The sequence below is a fragment of the Protobothrops mucrosquamatus genome, unplaced genomic scaffold, assembly GCF_001527695.2.
Source record: "Protobothrops mucrosquamatus isolate PMUCROS unplaced genomic scaffold, P.Mucros_1.0 scaffold30, whole genome shotgun sequence".
In the NCBI taxonomy this organism is placed as follows: domain Eukaryota; kingdom Metazoa; phylum Chordata; class Lepidosauria; order Squamata; family Viperidae; genus Protobothrops; species Protobothrops mucrosquamatus.
Genome location: NW_015386414.1, coordinates 1,004,826 through 1,026,219, shown reverse-complemented (window position 1 = coordinate 1,026,219; position 21,394 = coordinate 1,004,826). Strand labels below are relative to the sequence as shown.

Sequence of the window (21,394 nt, the reverse complement as noted above, 5' to 3'; positions counted from 1 at the left end):
AAAGTTAAGTCTCTATGTGTTAAGGCCACTTAAAAAACACTCCCACGAGATAGAATGGGAGTTTCTATTACTTCGAGTGCAAACAATTGCTTCCTTATTACACACCCACATACTCTTTTCCATTGGTCATGGACTTAATTATACCGGCTGTTTAAAGAAAATAATCAGTTAATAACTTCAGCTGCCTAAACTGCATATCTTGCATTTTTACACGATCTGATTAGTTGTACAAGACATTTAAACCCTAAGCCTCAGGCTAAAATGGGGCGTGAATCATATGCCTTACGCATCCTTTGTCATTACAAAGCCAAGATCATGATAGTTCACATTTATTCAATCATTTGGTCATGCTTGAGAGCCAGCCAAGTTTAAACAAAGATGGTGTGGTTGTGTCCTCCTCCTCTGCTGCCAGTTGCCTGAACAGGGACCCAGGACGCAGCATCTCTTCTGCTCTCATCAGGGAGGCAGTCGAAGCCTATTAATTTTAACAAAAAAAAAAGTCAATAGCCCCACGAGGGTTTGCCATTTTTGTTATTCACAAGAAGCTTATAGCTATGTGATGACAGACATGAGCTCAAATTCACAATAGCCAGCAGGGCCACCTGAGCAAATTATGGTATCTCCCTTCTGTGAAAGTTCTATAGAGTTTTAAAAAAAAAATATTGAAATTTTGCTAGGAGAAATTCAGTGGGTGTAAGCAGTCTGCAGCTTTGATGCCTTATGTTAAAATCCCCCCTTTTTGTAGGACTTAGTGCCTCACTGTGTTTATGATGCTAAAAATGGACAGCAGTTTTCTGTCATTCTGAGGCGCAAAACACATGAAAGAACTAAAATATCAGTTTATAAACCAACCAACCTCAAATTTTTGCTTAGCTACATACCGTGTTTCCCCGAAAGTAAGACCCGGTCTTATTTTTGCCTCCAAAAGAGGCATTAGGTCTTATTTTCGGGGGAGTGTCTTATATTTTTCGTGACGCCTGCCTTGCCTCGCGATGGCAGCACCAACAGCCCCCATCTAGCAGGAGCCCGCATGGCTGCAGGGAAATGGAGTTTGTGGGACTAAAAAAAGTTCAGTCAGACCTTCCAACTTCTCGCGAGATTTTTTTTTTTTTTTTTTTGCGAGAAGTTGGAAGGTCTGACTGAACTTTTTTTAGTCCCACAAACTCCGCTTCCCTGCCAGCAGGAGAGAAATGCGCTAGAGCTGGAAAGCAGCTTGGTGAAGAAATGCTTTCGGGAAGAGGGAGGAGCTGGGCAGTGGTGCGCCAAATTCTACAGTAGCGCTGGGAGGAGAAGCAGCAGGAAACGCTGCCATTTCCATTTCCACGATGCAGGGCGGCAAGCAGGTACTGTGCTCTGCATCGCTGTGCAGAGCTGCTCTGCTTCCCGTTCTCTCCAGTGACGGAAGGCTGGCGGGGGAGGTGGTGGGGGAGGCTTGTGCCGCCCAGTCACAGTGCAAGCCACGGGAGAGTTGGAGGAGGTGGCAGCTGAAGAGAAGGATGAGGGGGGACATGATAGCAGTGTTCCAAAATCTCAGGGGCTGCCACAAAGAAGAGGGAGTCAAGCTATTTTCCAAAGCACCTGAAGGCAGGACAAGGAGCAACGGATGGAAACTAATCAAGGAGAGAAGCAACCTAGAACTAAGGAGAAACTTCCTGACAGTTAGAACAATTAACCAATGGAACAGCCTGCCTCCAGAAGCGGTGAATGCGCCAACACTGGAAGTTTTTAAGAAGAGACTGGACAGCCATTTGTCTGAAATGGTATAGAGTTTCCTGCCTGAGCAGGGGATTGGACTAGATGACCTCCAAGGTCCCTTCCAACTTTATTATTATTTGTGGGGAGAAGGGCGAAGGAAGCCCCTCCAGCGGTGCACAGCAGCAGCGGAGCCTTTCGCCGTCACTCCCCCTGGCTCCGAAACAGCGGAGGGGGACCAAGCCTACCCCACCCATCCTCCTAGCATGGCAGTCTGCCTTGGGAGGGGAGTGAAAGGGAAGGTCAAGCAAGGAATGGCCTGGCTGGGAGGCCCTGAAACAAGCAGGTGCAGGCCACATGGGGCAGCTCCATCCCCTGCCCCATTGTGGCAGCAAGGTGGGATGGAATGGGCGGGGTCCTAACTAGGTCTTATTTTGGGGATAGGGCTTATATTAGGCTCACCCCAAAAAAATCAGGGTAGGTCTTATTTTCAGGGTGGGGCTTATTTTCGGGGAAACACGGTAGCAGCCTTTGACCAGACCAAGGCTGTCTATCTTTAATATAGAAAATCCAGTGTCAGTATTTTTAAAAAAGTTTGTTTCAAGAATCTCCCAAAAGTTCAGAATGATTACCTTCCTTAATTTATTGGCAGAAGTGGACATGGTGGAAAGGTATGGTTGGGAATAATTATAGAGCAGCTGATTGCCAAAGCATGCAAATTAAGCAAAGACATTCAAAAGCTTTCTCTGTCTATATAGTCCAAGTCAAAGAACTTCTGGCAAGCAGCTGGTTAATAATAATGGGCTTAGTTTTGCTAAAGTAGCCCAAAGAAATAGGCTCAGGGTTAAGCAGAAAGCAATCAAAAGATGCAGTCAAAAATTAAATTTATACCTGTGTGCGCGCGTGTGTTTGTGTGTATACTACACTCACAAGTGATAAAGTATGTATTTATAATATTGCACCCATAGTAACCGAAATCTACAATTATTTGTTTTAAATGAAGGTACCACATGGAATTAAAAAAATAATTATGAGAGGTTTTCTTATACCCTTTCTTATTAAAGGAAGGGTATAATCATTTTCTAAAAATACATTGATGCAACACAGAAACCCAACAAAAAAGCAAGTAAATCTTAACATGCATCAAGAACCTGCTCTTTTCAGGGAGCATTGGTTTCATAATTACAGGAGGAAAAAGTGTGCAACTGGCAGTTGTTAGCAGGAGTTCATTTTCTAAGTCTAGTAATTTGACAAAAGGTCTCAAGTTCAATGCGCTGTACAAAAGAGCTGTATGACAGTATTAGTTTTCTACAAAACCTATGCATGGGGGAAAGAAGCCTTTCAAATCACACAGTTTAATACCCCAATAAAGTTTCTTCAGGAATTACTGGTCAGCATCACACTAGAATAAAGGTTATAAGGCAGTTAAAACAGACATTACTGCTGTTACAAAGATATTTATTAAAATAACAAAGGTGTGAGAGAGTGAATGGCCCAAGGTCGCCCAACAGGCTTTCATGCCTAAGGCGATACTACAACCCGCCATCTCTTGGTTTCTAGTCTGGTGTCTTAACCAGACAACTGAAATTAAACATAAATTTCACTGCAAAACATAACTAACTAAATATTAGTCTATCCTACTGTCAAGCTATTTTGTTACGCAATTCATCCTGTCTGCATCCTTGAAACAAAACAAATGTGATGCAAATCCAAATTAATCACTGCTAAACGATAGGAAAACCAATACAGAATAATACAAAGCGTGGATGGTTAACTTCAGAAAATTCCTCAACACCTTTTTGCAAGCCAGCAAAACCCTCTCTATAGTTCCTGAAAACTGGCAGCGTAATTTCCTGCTGTTTTGAATGGAGATGAAAACGAATATGAGGCTTAAAGTAGGTGCTGCCCAATTTGAAACAAGTGCTAAATTATTAAACTACTAAGCCCAAGTCCCAAGTGTTGCAGCTCTCCACCCTGATGCTCAAAAACCCACCAGTTTCAAAATGTTGCTCACCCCTGAAACAAAGGAACCAACCTCAGTTTCGTGCTCAGTGTTTCTCAGAACAGGTTTAGCCTTGCGAGAACTGGATGTGCTGAGAGGCAACAGTCCAAATCTTAAAAGAAGAAACAGGATGTTTAATTGCTTTCCGCTTTCAGATGCTTTGTTCTCACAGGACATGTTTTTTTTATTGCTTACAGGTCTGAGTCACTTACCTGATCTGGCTAGAGGTTAGAGGTAGGATGTTATGTAGTTTTTGAGAAGTTAAAGCACTGCTTCTGCTTGTGTACTGATTCTCTGTTCCTGTCAATAAGCCAAACAGGACCTAGAAAACAGAAAAGAGAGAACTGTCTGGCCTTAATAGAAAAACATTCACCTAAAAGGTGTCGGTTCAACTATAAAAAGTCATGTTAGATTAAAAAGCAGCATTTGCAGCATGAGGAATACTTGTAGCTTAAAGAATGTGCTGTAATTATTACCTACAATGCTTGAATAAGCGAGAGTATTTCTCCACCCACTTGCGTTACCAGTTTAAGCTGTGTGACACAAACTGGAGTTTCCAAAGATCAACACGGCCTATGATCTTCCCAGATCACATCCATGCAGCCTTGTGGGGTTTCCTTGCTTATGGCTATTCAGGGAAGGTAGTATTTCTAATGAGAACATATAGTTAATTGAAAATCTTTGCACTTTTTAATTAAAAGGTGATCATAATAAGCCATTTGCTATATAGGTAGTTCTTGGTTAATGACCACTTGTTCAGCATCTGCTCAAAGTTACAACGGCGCTGAACAAGTGGTGGTTACAACCGGTCCTCAAAGTTCTGGCCATTCGAGCATCCCCATAGTCACATGATCACAATCTGGGCGCTTGACAACCAGCTCGCACTTAAAACAGTTGCAGCATCCTGCAGTAAAGTGATTGTGATTTGTAATCTTCCCTGCCAGTTTCACACAAGCAAAGTCAATGACGTAGCCAGCAGGGAAGGTCACAAGGGTCTCTCCCCCCTGACACCCTCTTCTCAGCCCCTTTGCACTCGGGTTGTGCTGGCCGCCCACACGATCCCACACAACATCCTTGAACCTTGCTACACTTGCACCATGCCTGCTGAAGTCTTGCAAGCAGACCAACAGTCCAGGTTAGTGGCTGCTGCCAGGTGTGTGAGGAGGTGTGGTTGGCCACTTGTGCATTTTCTCTCATCCTTTACACACCTATACTCACTCAAGGAGCAGCCACTGGCTTGCTTGCTAGCTTACTTGCAAGCCTCCTTGGACTTGGAACTTCTGCCAGTTTTCCCACCGACTTTGATTGTTGGAAGCCGGCAGGAAGTTAGGCAGTGCTCGCTTAATGATACACAGTCCTCACTTAACAATGACAATGGGATTCCTCTTGGTAAGTGATGTAGTCACCTGATGTTGTACTTTATGACTTCATCGCTCAGTGATGGAAATTCAGGTCCCAATTGCTATTGTAATTCAAGGACTAGCTGTACTACTACTACTACTGTGTTTCCCTGAAAATAATACCCTGTCTTATTATTATTATTATTTTTTGCCTCCAAGAGATACCAGGTCTTATTTTCAGGGGGTGTCTTTTCCACTGACCTCACGGGGCAGCACCAACAGCCCCGTCCAGCCGGCCCACTTCTTCTGGGGCCAAAGGAGCAGCTTCATTCTGCAGTTGTGAATGGAGCTCGGGCCTGCATTTTTCAGTCAGAGGCCTTTCCAGAAGGCCTCTGCAGCCGAGAACCGAGCTATCTAATCCATAGCTCAGTTCTCGATTGCAGGGGGCTTCTGGAAAGGCTTCTGACTGCAAAATGCAGGCCCAGCGAGGAAAGGCAGGTGTCGATTAATGGGAGGCCTGGTAATTGGGTGTGGGACACGTGGAGCAGCTCCACACACACTCGCCTTAGCTTGATTTTTAGGCATGCACCTCGCCCCAAAACTAGGGCTTATTTTGGGGGTAGGGCTTACTTTTGGGGAAACACAGTATCTCATTGTTCATTTTTAATATATGATTTGGTTACTTAAATCATACAGGTAGTCCTTGACTGATGACTAGTCACTTAGCAATGGGTTTGCTTAATTGGCATTTGCTTAAAAACTGCCACAAAACAATGTTGCAAATAACAGTTATGTGACCGACCCGATTTATGACTGTCATAACATACGTCCATAATGGGCAGTCTCCATTATGACACTCGCATGAGTGTCGCAGGCATTCAGGGCTCCACTCATGCAAGCAATGGGTATTTGTGTGCCCATACTCACACACGTTTCCCCCCCCCCCCACAAAACCATCCCTTCTTTCCCCCCTCCCCCTTGCTCCAGGCCGCCAACCCCGAACAGTTGGGGAACTCTGATCTAAGACAATAAAATCTACTTGGAACCGTCTACATTCCCTCTCTTTGAACTTACAGAGGTTCGTTGTACCAGATGATTAAGGTTGCTATTTAAGTGAGGAGTAAAAACATCCAGGTCAAAAGGATCTATATAGCTCTCAAGAACATCGATCTGTTTCTCAATCCTGAAACAAAGAAAAACCATCCCATTCATAAAAGACTGCTCCCGTTGGGTAGGCAAATGCTCTTGCGGTCCTAGGCAAAGAAATTAACTTGACCAGATGGAAGAAAAGCCCAAACATAATCCAACATATACAAACTTAAATAAATTAAACAATTTCCAACTAATAATGGAGTGTCAAATATTGTATCTTGAACTAAGGATAATCAATCACTACTCATTCCCTTAATGTAGTCAGAAAAAAGTTTTGAACTGATCATCTGTTAGCCCAGTGGTTCTCAACCTTTTTAATGCCGCGACCCCAACCGGTCGTAAGTCGAGGACTAAACCGGTCGTAAGTCGAGGACTAAACCGGTCGTATGTCGAGGACTAAACCGGTCGTAAGTCGAGGACTACCCAACCGGTCGTAAGTCGAGGACTTTCCCTGCCGGGGAGCGCCGCACATGCGTGGTTCTGCCCCCTGCGCTGGCCGAGGCGTAGCTGGCAAGCGGCAGAGATGGAGCAGGCCAACCACCAGCTGGCCCAGCCCAAGGGAGGTAAGGTACCCGCCGGAAAAGGGGGAAAAAAATGGCAGACAAAAAAAATGGCAGACAAAAAAAATGGCGGACAGCCTTGCTTGGCGACCCCCATGAAATGGTCGATCGACCCCAAAGGGGTCCCGACCCACAGGTTGAGAACCACTGTGTTAGCCAAAGATAGCAATATTACAAATGTTTCAGATAAATCCAATAAATTATCTTGATGTACTTTTCCTGAAAATTACCTCTAGCTCTTCCATTTTTCTAGAACATTACAGCACAGTGAACATTTTTTTTTAAATATTTACTTGGTCAACTTTCAGCCAAACTAATTTCCTGAAAATTCTGTTCAAGCTGTCATAAATCAGGAAGATACGATAATCAGTTCCTGAATGTTGACTACCTGCAAAATTACAGACTACGTTGATAAAAACAACGAATGCTCTTTTTAAAACGGTTCTGTTTCTAGTCCAACAGATTTTAGATTATTGTAGCACTGCTTGAAGCCCTGTGTCTGTATGAACATACCGCAAAATATTATGTCTCAAAGTGAAGTGGATATAGCAACATTCTTAGATACATAAAAACAAGACAGAGTAAATTTATACACATAATACTTTATGGTATACTTAACTGGCATCATGCTTGTTTCTGCTGCTTTTCATATCTTCATTTTTAGTTGTCAGAACTATATTCAGGTAACGAAGATCGTACAGTAGTTGCAAAGCCCTGTTTTGAGTAACTGGTAGCTTTCCTTCTTTCTGCACATGAATATCAGAAACAAATGTCTATGTGCTCATTGAACAAAGGTCTTTTCACATTTCTGAAGGGAAAAAGTTCTATCAATGTTCACACCAACAGTCTAGCTCAGAACTGATGCAGCTCCTGGCTGCAATCTGCAGTTGAAGTGCTCTAATACAGCATTCCCCAACCTTTCTGGGTTGACGGCCTGGCACAGGGGGGAGGGGGGAAGAGGGGATGGTTTTGTGCGAGAGGCAGGTGCGTGCATGCATTTGTGTGAGCGGCAGGAGCCAATGAAGAGGCCACAGCTCAGTAGTGGGCCACGACACAAGGTTGGGGACCCTGCTCTAATAGTCATATCTGACTAGGTTCAGCAGCTAGTCCTCTATGGCTCTCATGCTACACTAATTAATACGGAAATACTTGTGTCAGTAATACTGACTATAAAATAATCAGCTGACAATTTCTCAGAACCATATTTAAATTGCTACTGTAATCAGGGTTGGATTCAGTCTAGTCTTTTTTACATTGCAGGTAATTTATTTTAACTTTTAGAATGAGTTATCAAGTATATCTACTCAACCTAAATGAATAGTTTGATAATCACAGTAATTTATCATAGCAATCTTATCAGGCTAACCTTATGATTTTAAAAAAAACAAACCCTAAAGGACACAACTCTTGTATATTCATTTTTCTCTTAAGCACCACAATGCTGAGCTAATTATGGTGTGCTGTACCTCAGAACACTGCAGATCACACGGGGAAGAATCTCTTTATTTATTTTTAAATTTCCTGTCCCACTTGATATGACACTTAACCCAGTGCATGATCTGAAAGCTTGCTACCTTAACATACATTCTGAACAAGTGAGCCCATATGTAGTTCATTCCTGGGAACTCTATTTACATTATTCTGACTTCCAGGAAAGAAAGGTAAGATACAAAATAAAGTCAACAAGTTCCAAGCCGATGTCTGTCATAAGGCACTACAGCTTATTAATCTGGAAAAGCTTCAACAGGTGAAAAGGAATGGCAGACCATGGATTACTTTATAGATATCAATGGTTTGCCCTATAATTTCTTAACCCACATTGTATGAGATAACTACTACACTTATCTGAAAATAAAAATACTCCAAAGGTTTTCTTTCTAGTATGAATTAAAACGTCTCAGTATTTAAGTTTGGGTGAGCGAGATAAGAGACACAAGGAGCTTCTTGACCTGGCCAAAAGACTAAACTTCAAGTAAACCATTTTCAATCTTTTTAAAAAAAATACAGGTTGTCCTCGACTTACAACAGTTCGTTTAGTGACTGTCCAAAGTTACTGAAAAAAGTGACTTATGACATTTTTCACCCTTATGACCGCTGCAACATCCCCATGGTCATATGATCAAAATTCAGATGCGTGGCAATTTATGACGGTTGCAGTGTCCCAGGGCCATGTGATCACATTTTGCAACTTTCTGACAAGCAAAGTCAATGGGGAAGACAGATTCACTTGACAAACGTGTTACTAACTTAACAACTGCAGTGATTCACTTAACAACTGTGGCAAGAAAGGTCGTAAAATGGGGCAAAATGCACTTAACAAATTTCTTACTTAGCAACAGAATTTTTGGGCTCAATTGTGGTCGTAAGTTGAAAACTACCTGTATATATTTGAAGCTGGATTTTTTTTAAAAAAATAATCTAGTCCAGGGGTAGGCAACCTTGACTCTTTTATGACTTGTGGACTTCAACTCAACCGTGCTGGCTCAGGAATTCTGGGAGTTGGAAGTCCACGAGTCATAAAAGAGCCAAGGTTGCCTACCCCTGATCTAGTCCAACAATGTGCTTTAACCATAAGCCCCAAGAATGTACCTTTTCCCGTTTCCCTTCTGACAGTTTTTCATAGCCAGCTAGTACTTCAGTCAGGCAGGTCTTGAGCAGTTCTTGCAGGATAACCTTTGGAAGAGTGTGGCCTCCAACTCGATTTATTTCTTGACACAAGCTGAAGAGGAAGGACTGGACACACCAGGATGGCTGTAAAGAATGGAAGAGTAGAATACTGTTGGACTGGCACATAAATTATCCAAATCAGGGGTGCCCAATCTTGAATTCCTCCCCATGCTGGCCAGGGAATTCTGGGAGTTGAAGTCCAGAAGTCTTAAAGTTGCCAAGGTTGAACACCCCTGGTTTAAACTGTATTTGACAGCAACACTCAGTACCGATGTACTGAAAATTACAATGCTTGCTAAAGTCTCTACATATCTATATATCTGTATCTATCTATATAAATAAAAATGTAAATGTTCGTTTGTTCAAAATCTTAAATCTCCGAAAGTTCTTCACCGATTGCTTTGAAATTTTGACACAACGTTGCATTCGAATACGCACGTGTTTTTATATACCTATATTATATAGATGTCACACCTGTGACAGGTAAAAACATGCTTTTTTTGAAAAACAGCGCCATCTGTTGGACGTAAAAGCAACACAAACGTGCGCTTTCTCTTTTCTTTCTTTTCCATTTAACCAGACTGAGCCACAGCAACGCGTGGCCGGGTACAGCTACTATAAAATATAAATATAAATTGTCTACATCCCAGAAAAACAAGAAAGTACTAAATCAGACTTTTTGACTTATAAAAAATCACTTTGAAAGTCATTTTAATAAGGACAGATCTTTTGAAAAGGGGTAGGAAAGAGGATGATTTACAATTTGCAATTTTTTGGTTTTCACTCCTCTCAAAGTTCAGACTAACAACTGGCCCAATTAATTGTTTGTCAGTGTTTCCAGAGGAGTTGTCGTCCAAAGCCTTTTAAAAGGATATTTAAGAAAATTTATGAATCGTTATTGCATTTTATGAAATACCCAATTTCAAGGAAGATTGGAGGCAAAGCTGGACTCAAATTCAGCTCTAGCACTGGGCCACTGGTTAATTCTAGATATCAATTTGCTTCTTCTTATATGTAATTTCACAATTTAGTATAGAATGATCCTCATTCAAGACCCTAAGCTCTTGTTAGTGTCTGTATAGCATGTCTGTATAAATAGACTGTTAAACAGAGATACATAGACAGTGGTACTTAAAAGTTTGTGAACTTGTTTGAATTTTCGCAATATTTCTGCATAGATATGACCTAAATCAGAGGTCCCCAACCTTTTGGGCACCAGGGACTGGTTACATTGAGAGAGGTTTTTCTGCGAACTGGAGGGGGTATGGTTTCATGTACTGCCTGCATCCTGTGGATGGGGCTTTCCTTATTTGTGCCGACCTGTTGCTGGCATGCCGTGGCCCGGTACTGGTCCACGGACCAGGGGTTGGGGACCCCTGACCTAAAATATGATCTATTCTCCACATAGTCTAAAATTACATAAAGAGAACTCAAACAAATTAGTAAAAAACATATTTGTTCATTTATATATTGAGGAATAGCATCTGAAGCGCCATACATAAATATGCATAAATAAAAATAGGCTGTCATTTGTTACCTGGACAGGGAGCCGTATCTTAGATTTTATGCTGCTTCCACTTTCTGTCTCTTCTTCAATTTCACTCTCCTCCCAGTTGGTGGCTATTGCTAGAATAGCTTCAGCTTCCTCTTTCAGCAAGGATTGTGTGAAGTTCTGGACAAGGACCTAGGATTCACAAGCAAACAAACTAAATAGCAGGACAGTTGCGGAGACAACTCCGTTTCATAAATCCATGAAATTTCAATGCATAACTTAACAAAAGTATTTCAGCTTTGAAATGCCTGAAAGTAGACCTTTTCTAGCTACCATCAGGGCCCACCCCTACTAATTTTAAAACATTTTCTTTAGAACCAGCAAAATTACTCCTGGGATGCATAGAAAGGATTACATTTCTAGGTCTAGTGGGCAGGCATGAGACAAAACTAATTTTGATTTTATTTCAGTGTGTGTCTTTCTTTAAAATGAATCAAGCATTTAATAATCATCTCCTCTTAAACACTGTAATTTGGTAACAACTTTTGGAGGCGAAGGTTTTTGGATGCAGTAAGCATGTCTGGGATCTCACATTGGTCCACTTCTATTTTAATTCCTTCCATTAAAAAATGGATGCATTGACTTAATTATCCCATGGCTCAATTTGTTGAGCTTTAGTGTGTTGGGAGGCAACTAGAGCAGAAGGTCTCCAACCTTTCTGGGTATACAGCCGAGAGGGAAGGAGAGCAGCTTCCAAATTGGTGCGTGTGCGCACACAAACGGGGTCACGCGCACTGATGGGGCACTAGCAGCCCCGTTTGCGCATGCGGCATTTACTGGCCCCATGCGCATACGTATATGGCCGTGCACCCCCAAGGCATCCAGCGGCACCATTCACGCATGCGCAAATGGGCCATGATCACCTACCCGGCGCTAATGGCCCCTTCGTGCCTGCGCGCATGTGCAAACGGAGCCATAGGTGCTAGCGCAATTGGGAGGGGAATGCACTCCTACACATGTGCGTACCAGCCAGCCACTGGCCAAGAGCCTGCGGCCCATAGGTTGGAAACCCCTGAACTAGAGGAAAATGGGGATGTAGAAGCATAATCAGCTTGCCTCTCTTATTTTGCCATCTCAGAGAAATACAGATCGTCCTCAACTTACAACCACAATTGAGCCCAAAATTTGTTGCTAAGCGAGACAATTGTTATGTGAGCTTTGCTCCATTTTACGACCTTTCTTGACACAGTCATTAAGTGAATCACTGCAGTTGTTAAGTTAGTAACATGGCTGTTAATTGAATCTGGCTTACCCCATTGACTTCGCTTGCCAGAAGGTCACAAAAGGGGATCCCATGACCCCAGGACACTGCAACCGTCATTAATAAGAGTTGCCAAGCATCTGAACTTTGATCCTGTGACCATGGGGATGCTGCAACGGTCATGAGTCACTTATTTCAGTGTCATTGTAACTTGGGGAGATCACCAAACAAGTTGTAAGTTGAGGACTACCTGTAGGTTGAAGGTGCAAAGTTGTTTTGCTCCATTTTATAGCAGTAAAGGACTTTCATACAAGTACATATAGGTAGTCCTCGACTTACAACAGTTCATTTAGTGACCGTTCAAAGTTACGATGACACTGAAAAATGTGACTTATGACCGTTTTTCAGTTACCTTTGCAGCATCCCCAGAATCGTGTGATCAAAATTCAGATGCTTAGCAACTAGTTCATACATATGACCGCTGCTGTGTCCAAACTTTCTGGCAAGCAAAGTCAATGGGGAATCCTGATCCACTTAACAACCGGGTTACTAATTTAACAACTGCAGTGATTCACTTAACTGTGGCAACAAAAGTTGTAAAATGGGGCCAAACCTACTTAACAAATGTATCACTTAACAACAGAAATTTTGGGCTCAATTGTGGTCATAAGTCGAGGACTACCTGTAGTTCCCAAACATTTTTCTATTTCGTAGTGGCTTGTTATATTTCAGCCAAAAACAATAGCCCCCAAATCCTCTGCATTTCTAAGTTAAATAAATTAAGTTAAAAATAGCTTGCTTTGGTCATCAGCCAAAATGGGCAACAGGCATCTCCTTGGCCCCTCCCCCTCAAAAAAGTCACTCACCTTGGCGGCAGCAGTGCTCCATATCCGATAAGCAGACAGGCTATCCTGCAGTAATTGTTCTTTTAATCCTTGCCATTTAGCCTGTATAGGATTCATTTCTTCAGTTCTACCTTTAGCCGCCTTCTTCAAAGACCAGAGCTCCCTTGTCGTATTTTCTGGACACCCTGATTTTCCCAGAATGCACTGCTTCAAGTGTGGACACAATTCCCCCAAGGACCGGCAAAGCCGTGCCATAAACAAAACAGTGTTGATTTCAGGGTTATGCAAGCTATCTGTGCATCCTTGGAGCACCCCCTGAGCGTGGTGCAGCTTTTCCCTAACGCAGCCCAGCAAATTGTCTGAACAACAAATGCAGTGGCTGCGCAACAGCTCTTCAACTATGCTCGCGTCAGCAAATCTGTCAAAAGCAGAGTTCTTGGAGTGTCCGTACGACAGATCCTCAGATGACGTGGAGCTGGAAGGCAAGTAAGACAACAGGTCTTCCAGCCTGGCCTTTAGCTTGGAATCTAGTGCAGTGCAGAAGCCCTGGACGCTGGGACTGTAGGCTTGTGCCTTCATAGACAATCCACTCTTAGTGAACTGGCTGCGGTTTGCCACACTAATCCAGGCAGCATCAGGTGGCAGGTCATTAGGATTCTCTGACCATAGGAAAGAGGCCATGTTACATTCAAATAGGACATGCTTGCTGTGGTTAGACGAGTCAAATTTTGCCTCAAGTTCCTGTACAGTCAGAAGAAGTAGCTCTCTAGAGCTGTTGGAGATGTCATCAAATCCTTCCTTTGTCAGAGTCTGGAAAAGAAAATATTGCAGGGAGACAAATGGTCAGTACCAATCACCAGCACACAGATGATTTTAGGAGGCTGTGGAAAATGTAGGACCAACTTAATATTTGGGATATAGGAATCTTGAAACCTGGCCCTTTCTTACCCCACTAAGGTCCTTTTCATTCCTATATTCAAAACAGGAACCAAAGGATCAAGACGAAAAAACGTAATGTTTTTTGCTTCAAAACGGTCAGAAAGTAAATGAGGTATTTAGACATAATAGACCCAGAGTCGTGAAGGGAAAAAAGAAAAGGCTATCCAGAGCAACAAAGCCATAAAGATTGCTTCTGTTGTGATTCCGTGCCAGCCTGTGTTCCCAACAGCTGAGTCTGAGGAATCTGAGGAGGAGGTGGAGGAGGCCTTTGAGGGGCTGTCAGGGTCAGAGGGAGGCTCTGATGAATTACAGGACTCACGGCTTGATGAAGAGCCTGGCCCCTCCAGTCGTGTTTCTGATGAAGCTCAGCTGTGTGAGGAGCATGAGTCAGATTCGGAAGGCTCACACCTGGATGTGCTAATTGATGCTCGCAGNCTTGTTTGCAACGTGTTCCTGTGGACTATTTCCTTCCTTTGGACTTGAGTTTTGCTGTTTGTGTTTTGGACTTATTGACAGGTTTGTCACCCAAATAAAAGGGATTTTGTTTTGTTTTAAAGTCTCCAGCCTATTGTATCAGCAGGGGTTTGGTCCTTGTGCCTCTAACAAGGACGGCAATAGGCTGGGATAGAACAGCTTCATTATGTTTTATGTTATTTTATCAGCATCTGCTAGCCTGTTTCTCAGGTAAATTTTGTCAAGATCTTACCTGTAACCTGTCCAAAAAAAGCTGGTGTAGCAGATCTTCCCAGAAAGAGATGGGCTTATCAAGAAGCCGATGACATACCGTCTCCCAGTTCTGACTCATAGATTCACTGGTAAGCAGCTCCCATACGGCATCACGGATCCTGGCCAAGCCTTTAAGGCTCTTCACGTACACCAGTAAGTCTGTGATCCCAGATTTAATGTCTTCGTTGCACCTGAAAAGAATTCTAGATGGTAAGTAATGAGTTTCCCTACTCCTATTACAGTTCATAGCTCTATTGAGGTGTACTTGCAAGCTTCTACAAACTGTTACTTTTATTGTATAGGTTACAGCAAGGACCCCATTATGCATAATTAAGAATCAAAGTGATAAGAAAATGATGCTGATAATCAGAACATCCAATGCAAAATAGGAGAGGTTAATAGAAGACTAGAACCTTGTAAATATACAAGTCCTCTTGAAATTATAAAAGAACAGGTAATGATTGATGAAAAGCCTGAAGAATTCAAAACAGCCTTTTATCTGTTTACTGAATGTATTTGGAAAAGGGGAATTTAGAAATATAAAGGCTAACAATTTTGGTAGTTGTTGAATTATAACTAAGCAGGACTGAATCTTAAAATTAAAAAAAAAGTGAGAAGTAAAAAGTCAAATCAAATCTGGATTACTATCTCAGTGCTGGAGTAAATGTCAACATAGTAACAAGGTGTAATGCTGAACAAAGTTTTGCTGTATAAGCTTGATTCTTCATTTTTTTTAGATTCAAGACTCTCTTTTTATAAACCACAACAATCTTCATTAACTACAATTTCATTCCTATAAGAGGCTATTCAATATATATTTGCCAAGAAGATCACAATACCAAATGCCTCCAACAAGGTATGTTCCTTACAGACTCACATGCTGATCCATTTCTGAAGTGTATCTCTAAGGCAATCCTGGCTTATGGGGTGTGCCAAAGTTCTGAGTGTTGGCTGGAATTCTGTGACAGAAGGTGGCAAGTGTTTGAAAGAACTACTCAACTTGGTTTCTTCCTTCAACATGCTGAGCCCTTTCCCAAAGAAAATTGCAACAAAAAGAGAGATCAGGTCACTAATGATTAAGCTGGATGCTCAATAGACAAAGCAATATTCAGTGGTATACGATCTTGCTCACCTGCTGAATGCTGGCTGGTGATGGTCTCCAAAGTCAAAAAAAGCAAGCCACAGGGAAGAGATGGATCTGAGGGGGTTCCCTCTGGCAGGTTATAGAAGAGGGCGTGAGCTTGATATAGGGTTGTGACTAGAAGCTCGACCAAGGAGCAAACTTGTGCTTTGATGCCTGCATCTGATTTAAAATGAACAAATAAACAAACACAAAAGTATAATAGCAGCTGTATATACATATCCAACTGAAAATACCTGCTTAAAAGGACAAATAAGTGTATTCATGGATAATTACTTTTTTCCTACACAGCATCAACCAATTAGAAGAAAAATCATTTGATCATTAATTTCCATACTCTCAAAATTCTAAAAAAGATGAAGGGAAATAATGCCAAGTGATCAGCAACATCTTCTAGAAAAATATAACTAAAGTATTATCAATTTTGAGGAACTAGTGGCCTAGCTTGAATTCATTCAGTTATAATTTCTAGCCACTATAACCTTATTTTAGAAATATATTAATATGGCAGCAAAAAATAATCAACCCACAATAGTCCCTTCTATTGGAGATCTTTCCAAGGACAAAGTAGCTGCCACTATTTTAACTTTCATCTCTAATACCAATAAGCTGCTTTGCTATTTATCCGGCATGAATCTGCAAAGATCCATAAAGACCAGATTAATGGATACATGGAAGCTACGGATTCAGAGCAGAAAGAGTAGCTAATGTTAGCTCTACATGTGTACCAACCATGATGAGGCTGATTCAGAAGTTGCTGAATTGCAGATTTTCTGGCCAGCAGGAAATCTGCAAGAGCCTGGCGTGGTGAACTATCTTCAAGAAGCATGGCTGAGCACAAAGCTTCTGCTACTGCTTGATCTGAAACAGTCCGGCATTTTAAAAGTGATTTGCTCTCCTGCAAGATAGTTGACCTAAAAGAGACATACAAAATGCTAAGAAATTTGTAACATTCAATAGAAATTTAAATAATTCAAAGCATGTGTCATAAATATAAAAATGGTTATCTAAAGCCATACAAACATTACATTAAAAACTCAGATTTATTAAATATTTTGAAAGCAAAAGTAACAATGAAATGGAATAAAATCTGCCAGCCTGATCACTGACTACTCTGATAGTCTTTAGTGCCATCTGAATGCAGACCTCAGTTCTCAGAATTAATAGTTACAGCCGGTGGCTGGAGTATTCTGGGAGCTGAAAGTCCCTACATATAAAAAACACTTAAGTTGGACTTAAGCAGTTCCAAAGAAGAGTGCAATGGAGCAAAAGCCAAAGTGGACAAGAGCTGTTTTAATAAACACACAAAATAAAATAATGCATATATTGAAACATTACAATAAATCAAGAAGCTCTGCTGATTTTGCTGTTATGAAGTCAAACACCAGGGGGCATTTTAATATATAATTGTACTACAAAAAAGCTTTTATAGAAAAGAATAATATAATTAAAAGTAGCTGTTTAGGATAGTTTGATACTTATTATTTAGGATCCTTACTAATAATCTTTGCTATCTCTGACACTATTTCAGAATCTGAATTCCTATGATAGGAAACCATTTTTTTTTCAAAAGAAAGCATCACAGCAATAAATCTTATTAAACAAACTAGGCTAGGAAAAAATATCTCAAGCTGCTTACCGGAAATGGCTAGCTGCTGCTACTTGTCGTGCAAGAATAGGAAAACATGCCAGAATTGGGCTGTAGTGGGTACCAGAAGAATCCAACTGCAGAAGGCCACGGAGGTGGCAGCATAAAAGGTAGAGCTGAGTGGCAGATAAATACTGAGAAGATTCCATAGCACTCCAGATTTTCTCTGGAATCTGCAGCAGAAGCTGAATTTGCGCTGCCAAGCAGTAGAACTTCTCCTGGGATTGGCACGTTATCTAGACAGAAACAAACATGAGCATCCTATTAGTAGACCCTGCATTGAAATTCATTTGGGAGGACCAATATGATGTCCGTGCTTTTCTTCAATAAATGTGGGATGTGCTATGAGCGCTAAGAGCAGACTCTCCAACATGCAGTTTTATATCTCATAGTCCACCTGAGTTGCACCCATACTCAAAACGCAAATGCCATGACCATTTTGCCCAGAAAAGGTAACTCTTAACTCTCAAAATAATATTCTAAAAAGGAAGCCATGGTAGACTGCTGCAAAAACAAAAAGTATCCTTTTCTCTCCCCGTGAGCCAAGACCAGTGGTGGCGAACCTATGGCACGGGTGCCAGAGGCGGCACTCAGAGCCCTCTCTGTGGGCACGCGCGCCGTCGCCCCAGTCCTTGGCCTTCAGCTGGGTTTTATAAAACCTTTTCACTTTAGGCCTCCGCCGCCATGTGCAAAAAAACCCCACGTTCAATCAATCAGTCAATTTCAACTTCTCCCAAAAAAAAAAAATCTTGCAAAGTTGGAATTGATTGAACTTTTTAGCCCCACCCAGTCTGCCGTTACTACTGCAGCCACGCCCACCCAATGGGCCACACCCACCTGGCACCCGACGATGCATAAGTGGGTTTTGGGTTGCAGTTTGGGCACTCGGTCTCTAAAAGGTTCGCCATCACTGGCCAAGACACTTCTTAGGACTTTAAAGGGTTACCCTTTTGCTTCCAAATATTCCCTCCTTTCTCCTTTTATTTCCCTCCCATCTTTAGTCTCGCACCGTCCCAGCATTGGGGTTCCGAGCTTTAACATCCCGCACTTTACAGAAAACGGCGAGCGGGAAGCAAATGAGAATTCAACAGGTGAAGTTCTTTCCTCCTCCCTCCCCCCCCCCAACCCCTTCCATACACAGGGGGCGGCAAACTTTGCTGCTTGGTCCCTCCACGCGCCCTCCCGACGCTCGGGACCCCGGGCTGGAGCCTTTCTCAGCCACGCCCCTCAGCAAGCGCCCACCTCGCGCCCTGCCTTGCGTTGGCTGCTCGCCGCAGGTCCGGCGGCCCGTCCGCGCGCCCGTCGCTGCTGAAGCCCCCGCACGGCCTCGAGCAGACGCTCGGCGCTGACGCGCATCTCGGCTATGGTATCGGCCGCCTCGATGAGGTCCCGGTACCGCTCCCCGACCATCTGCCTCAACTCCTCGCGCTTCCCCTCGATGCCCGCGCGCAGCTGCCGCTCCACGGCTCTCAGCTCGGCCGTCGTGTGCTTTTCGAAGAGGGACTCGATTGCCGCTGCACCGCCTCGCTTCAGGGCGTCCAGGGCTGCTGCCTCAGCAGCCGTGGTCGCCATCGCGGCTACTTCTCACCCCGCCGCCTGTCACCCGGAACCGGCCGCCTTGTCCGCCCTTTGACGTGTCACGTCCACCATCTTTGACAAGGGCAGCGGACTGGCTGCTTCGGAAGGAGGAAGCGCCACCCGTTGTGGCCGCCATTTTTGTTCCGGGCAGAGGAAAGGGCGGCTTCCTGGCGCCTTCTCACGGAGTGGAGATGGAAACTAGGGCCGTCTGCTTCTCTTCTTTTCTCTTTATTGCAACGTTGTCATGTTCCACTCTTGAGGCCTTCTCAAACTGACGACCTCCAAAGTGTTGGAGTACAACATCCATAATTCTCCATCAGTGGGGTTGGAATCTACATTGGAATGATCTACACATTCCAGTGTAGATTGCTGCAGATTAACACTCCTGTCCTGAATATTTTTACTTTTTCAATTGATAAATCCTGTCCAGCAACCTCTGAAAAAGCATTAACCTGAGATTTCTGTGTCTCACAAAGTGAATTGGTTTGAAAGTTTATCAGACATTTTAATCCGGTTCCTATATGGTTTAGAACAGGGGTCTTCAAACCTGGCCCTTTTATGACTTGTGGACTTCAACTCCCAGAATCCCTCAGCCAGCGTGCCTGGCTGAGGAATTCTGGGAGTTAAGTCCACAAGTCAAAAGGACCATATTTGAAGACCCCTGGTTTAGAATTTTCTTCCCTTCCCATTTGTTTCTAATTCTTTTATCTAGCATGCTTTGTTGTGTTAGTTTTATCAGTACTAATTAAATTATTGCAAAACTGCTTATGTACACATTACTGTATACAAAAAGCAAATAATATATTTGGATAACCCCCCCCCCCATCTCCCTGGACTCTGGACCATGGAAGGCATTTAATTAAAACTTACAAATAAAGTGGGAATCTTCTATTTTAATGTGTGCAAGCTTTTTTTTTAAAGAACCAATGATCTTTTGTGTTTTGCAGGTATATTCATTTCCCCTTTCATTTGAGCAGATGTGCTTTCTATTCAAAAGGCAGAATTTAAATAATGTATATTTATCTAACAATTATATATTTATCTTAACAGTTATATATTCTGCCCTGAGAAAAATGGTAAGATTTTCAGATTTTTTTTTTTACAAAAAAATAATAGTAATAATAAAAGGTCCCTGTGGTTTTTGAACAGCCAAGAGGACCAGATAAATAAATAGTTTCCTCAATTTAAGGTACCTTTAAGAAACTGGAAAATTCCCAGTCATTAGGTTCTTTTTGAAATTTCTAACATAAATTTCTAACATGGGTACTTACTGTTAATTCTTTTTCATTTTTTTCTCTTTTTTGACCTTCAGTTTATACCATCAAACTGTTCTAAGTGATGCACTAGATCAGGGTTGTCAAACTGCCGGCCCACAGGCCAGATGTCACGCAGAAACCACGCTTACCCAGTTCCAGCAAGGGGAAAAAAAGTTGTGATATGTTGCGACACATCACATGACACGGCAAGTTTGACACCCCTGCAGTAGATGAATGGGATAGAAATTTTAACTAAACACAAAGGCTCCAGGAAGTGCTGGTTGTATGACTTGTTTCATTTTTGTTAGTGGATTTATCCAAGACCCCTTTGGTAATTATGGTAAGAAAGAAAAAAAAATAAAATTTAAATAAGAACCCACCTGGAAAGTAAAAAATGAATGAGACACAATATCACTAATGATAATTACAATGGTACAAAAATTCACAACTTTCATAGAAATTAGTCTAAACTTGCCTACAATATTGGTAAAAGGCACACAAGCTTTGACTGGAACTATCCTGGATATCTGCTGGTGGAGGGGAAATTAGCTTGGCTTGAGATCAAGCAAGTCATATGTCACTTTCTCAAGGTCTGCATCCAAGCACACACATAAGTGCTATTTCATATCTGATATTGTTGAGTCTTCCCTCCATACTGTTTAAAGGTAGAGATGAACTATGGTAAAATGGTAGAGGTAGAAACTATGCAGAAGGGATAATATATTATGAAGGTACTTAGGGGTGAACATATGAGGACTTTGAGGTCTCTATAGCAATGATGTTAACATTTGTATCTATTGTTTTAGAGTTCTAAATCAAACATTGCCCACTAGACTAAAGTTGGCTTTCCCTAAGCCCAATATAAATAAAGCTGGGAGACTTCATTAAACAATTAGAATCTATTTGCTCTTTCCAAGAGATTTGTGTTTTATCTGTTTAGTTTACATCCTGCTTTTCATTCGGGAGTTCAAGATGAAGTACTTGGCACTCCTTCATATCCTTTCCCTATTTTGCCCCACAATAAAGCTGAAGTCAGTCAAACAAAAAGAGAGTGACTGGCCCCAAATCTTTTTACTTCTGTAGTCTGCATTTCCT

General features: G+C 42.2%; 1 protein-coding gene across 1 annotated transcript; it reads right to left on the bottom strand.

Annotated features, from left to right (window-relative positions):
• Window positions 1-313: 313 nt before the first annotated feature.
• On the bottom strand, window positions 314-19,037 carry COG1 (component of oligomeric golgi complex 1). The gene is made up of 14 exons (XM_015811088.1): window positions 18,708-19,037; window positions 17,457-17,701; window positions 16,550-16,731; window positions 15,809-15,979; window positions 15,554-15,704; window positions 14,657-14,867; window positions 13,033-13,821; window positions 10,951-11,097; window positions 9,336-9,497; window positions 7,365-7,492; window positions 6,109-6,217; window positions 3,907-4,016; window positions 3,728-3,806; window positions 314-475 (listed from the first exon to the last, which is right to left on the bottom strand). The coding sequence occupies exons 1-14, from the start codon at window positions 19,035-19,037 to the stop codon at window positions 338-340; spliced, it is 2,952 nt and encodes a 983-aa protein (XP_015666574.1). The 3' UTR covers window positions 314-337.
• Between the last annotated feature and the right edge of the window lie 2,357 nt (window positions 19,038-21,394).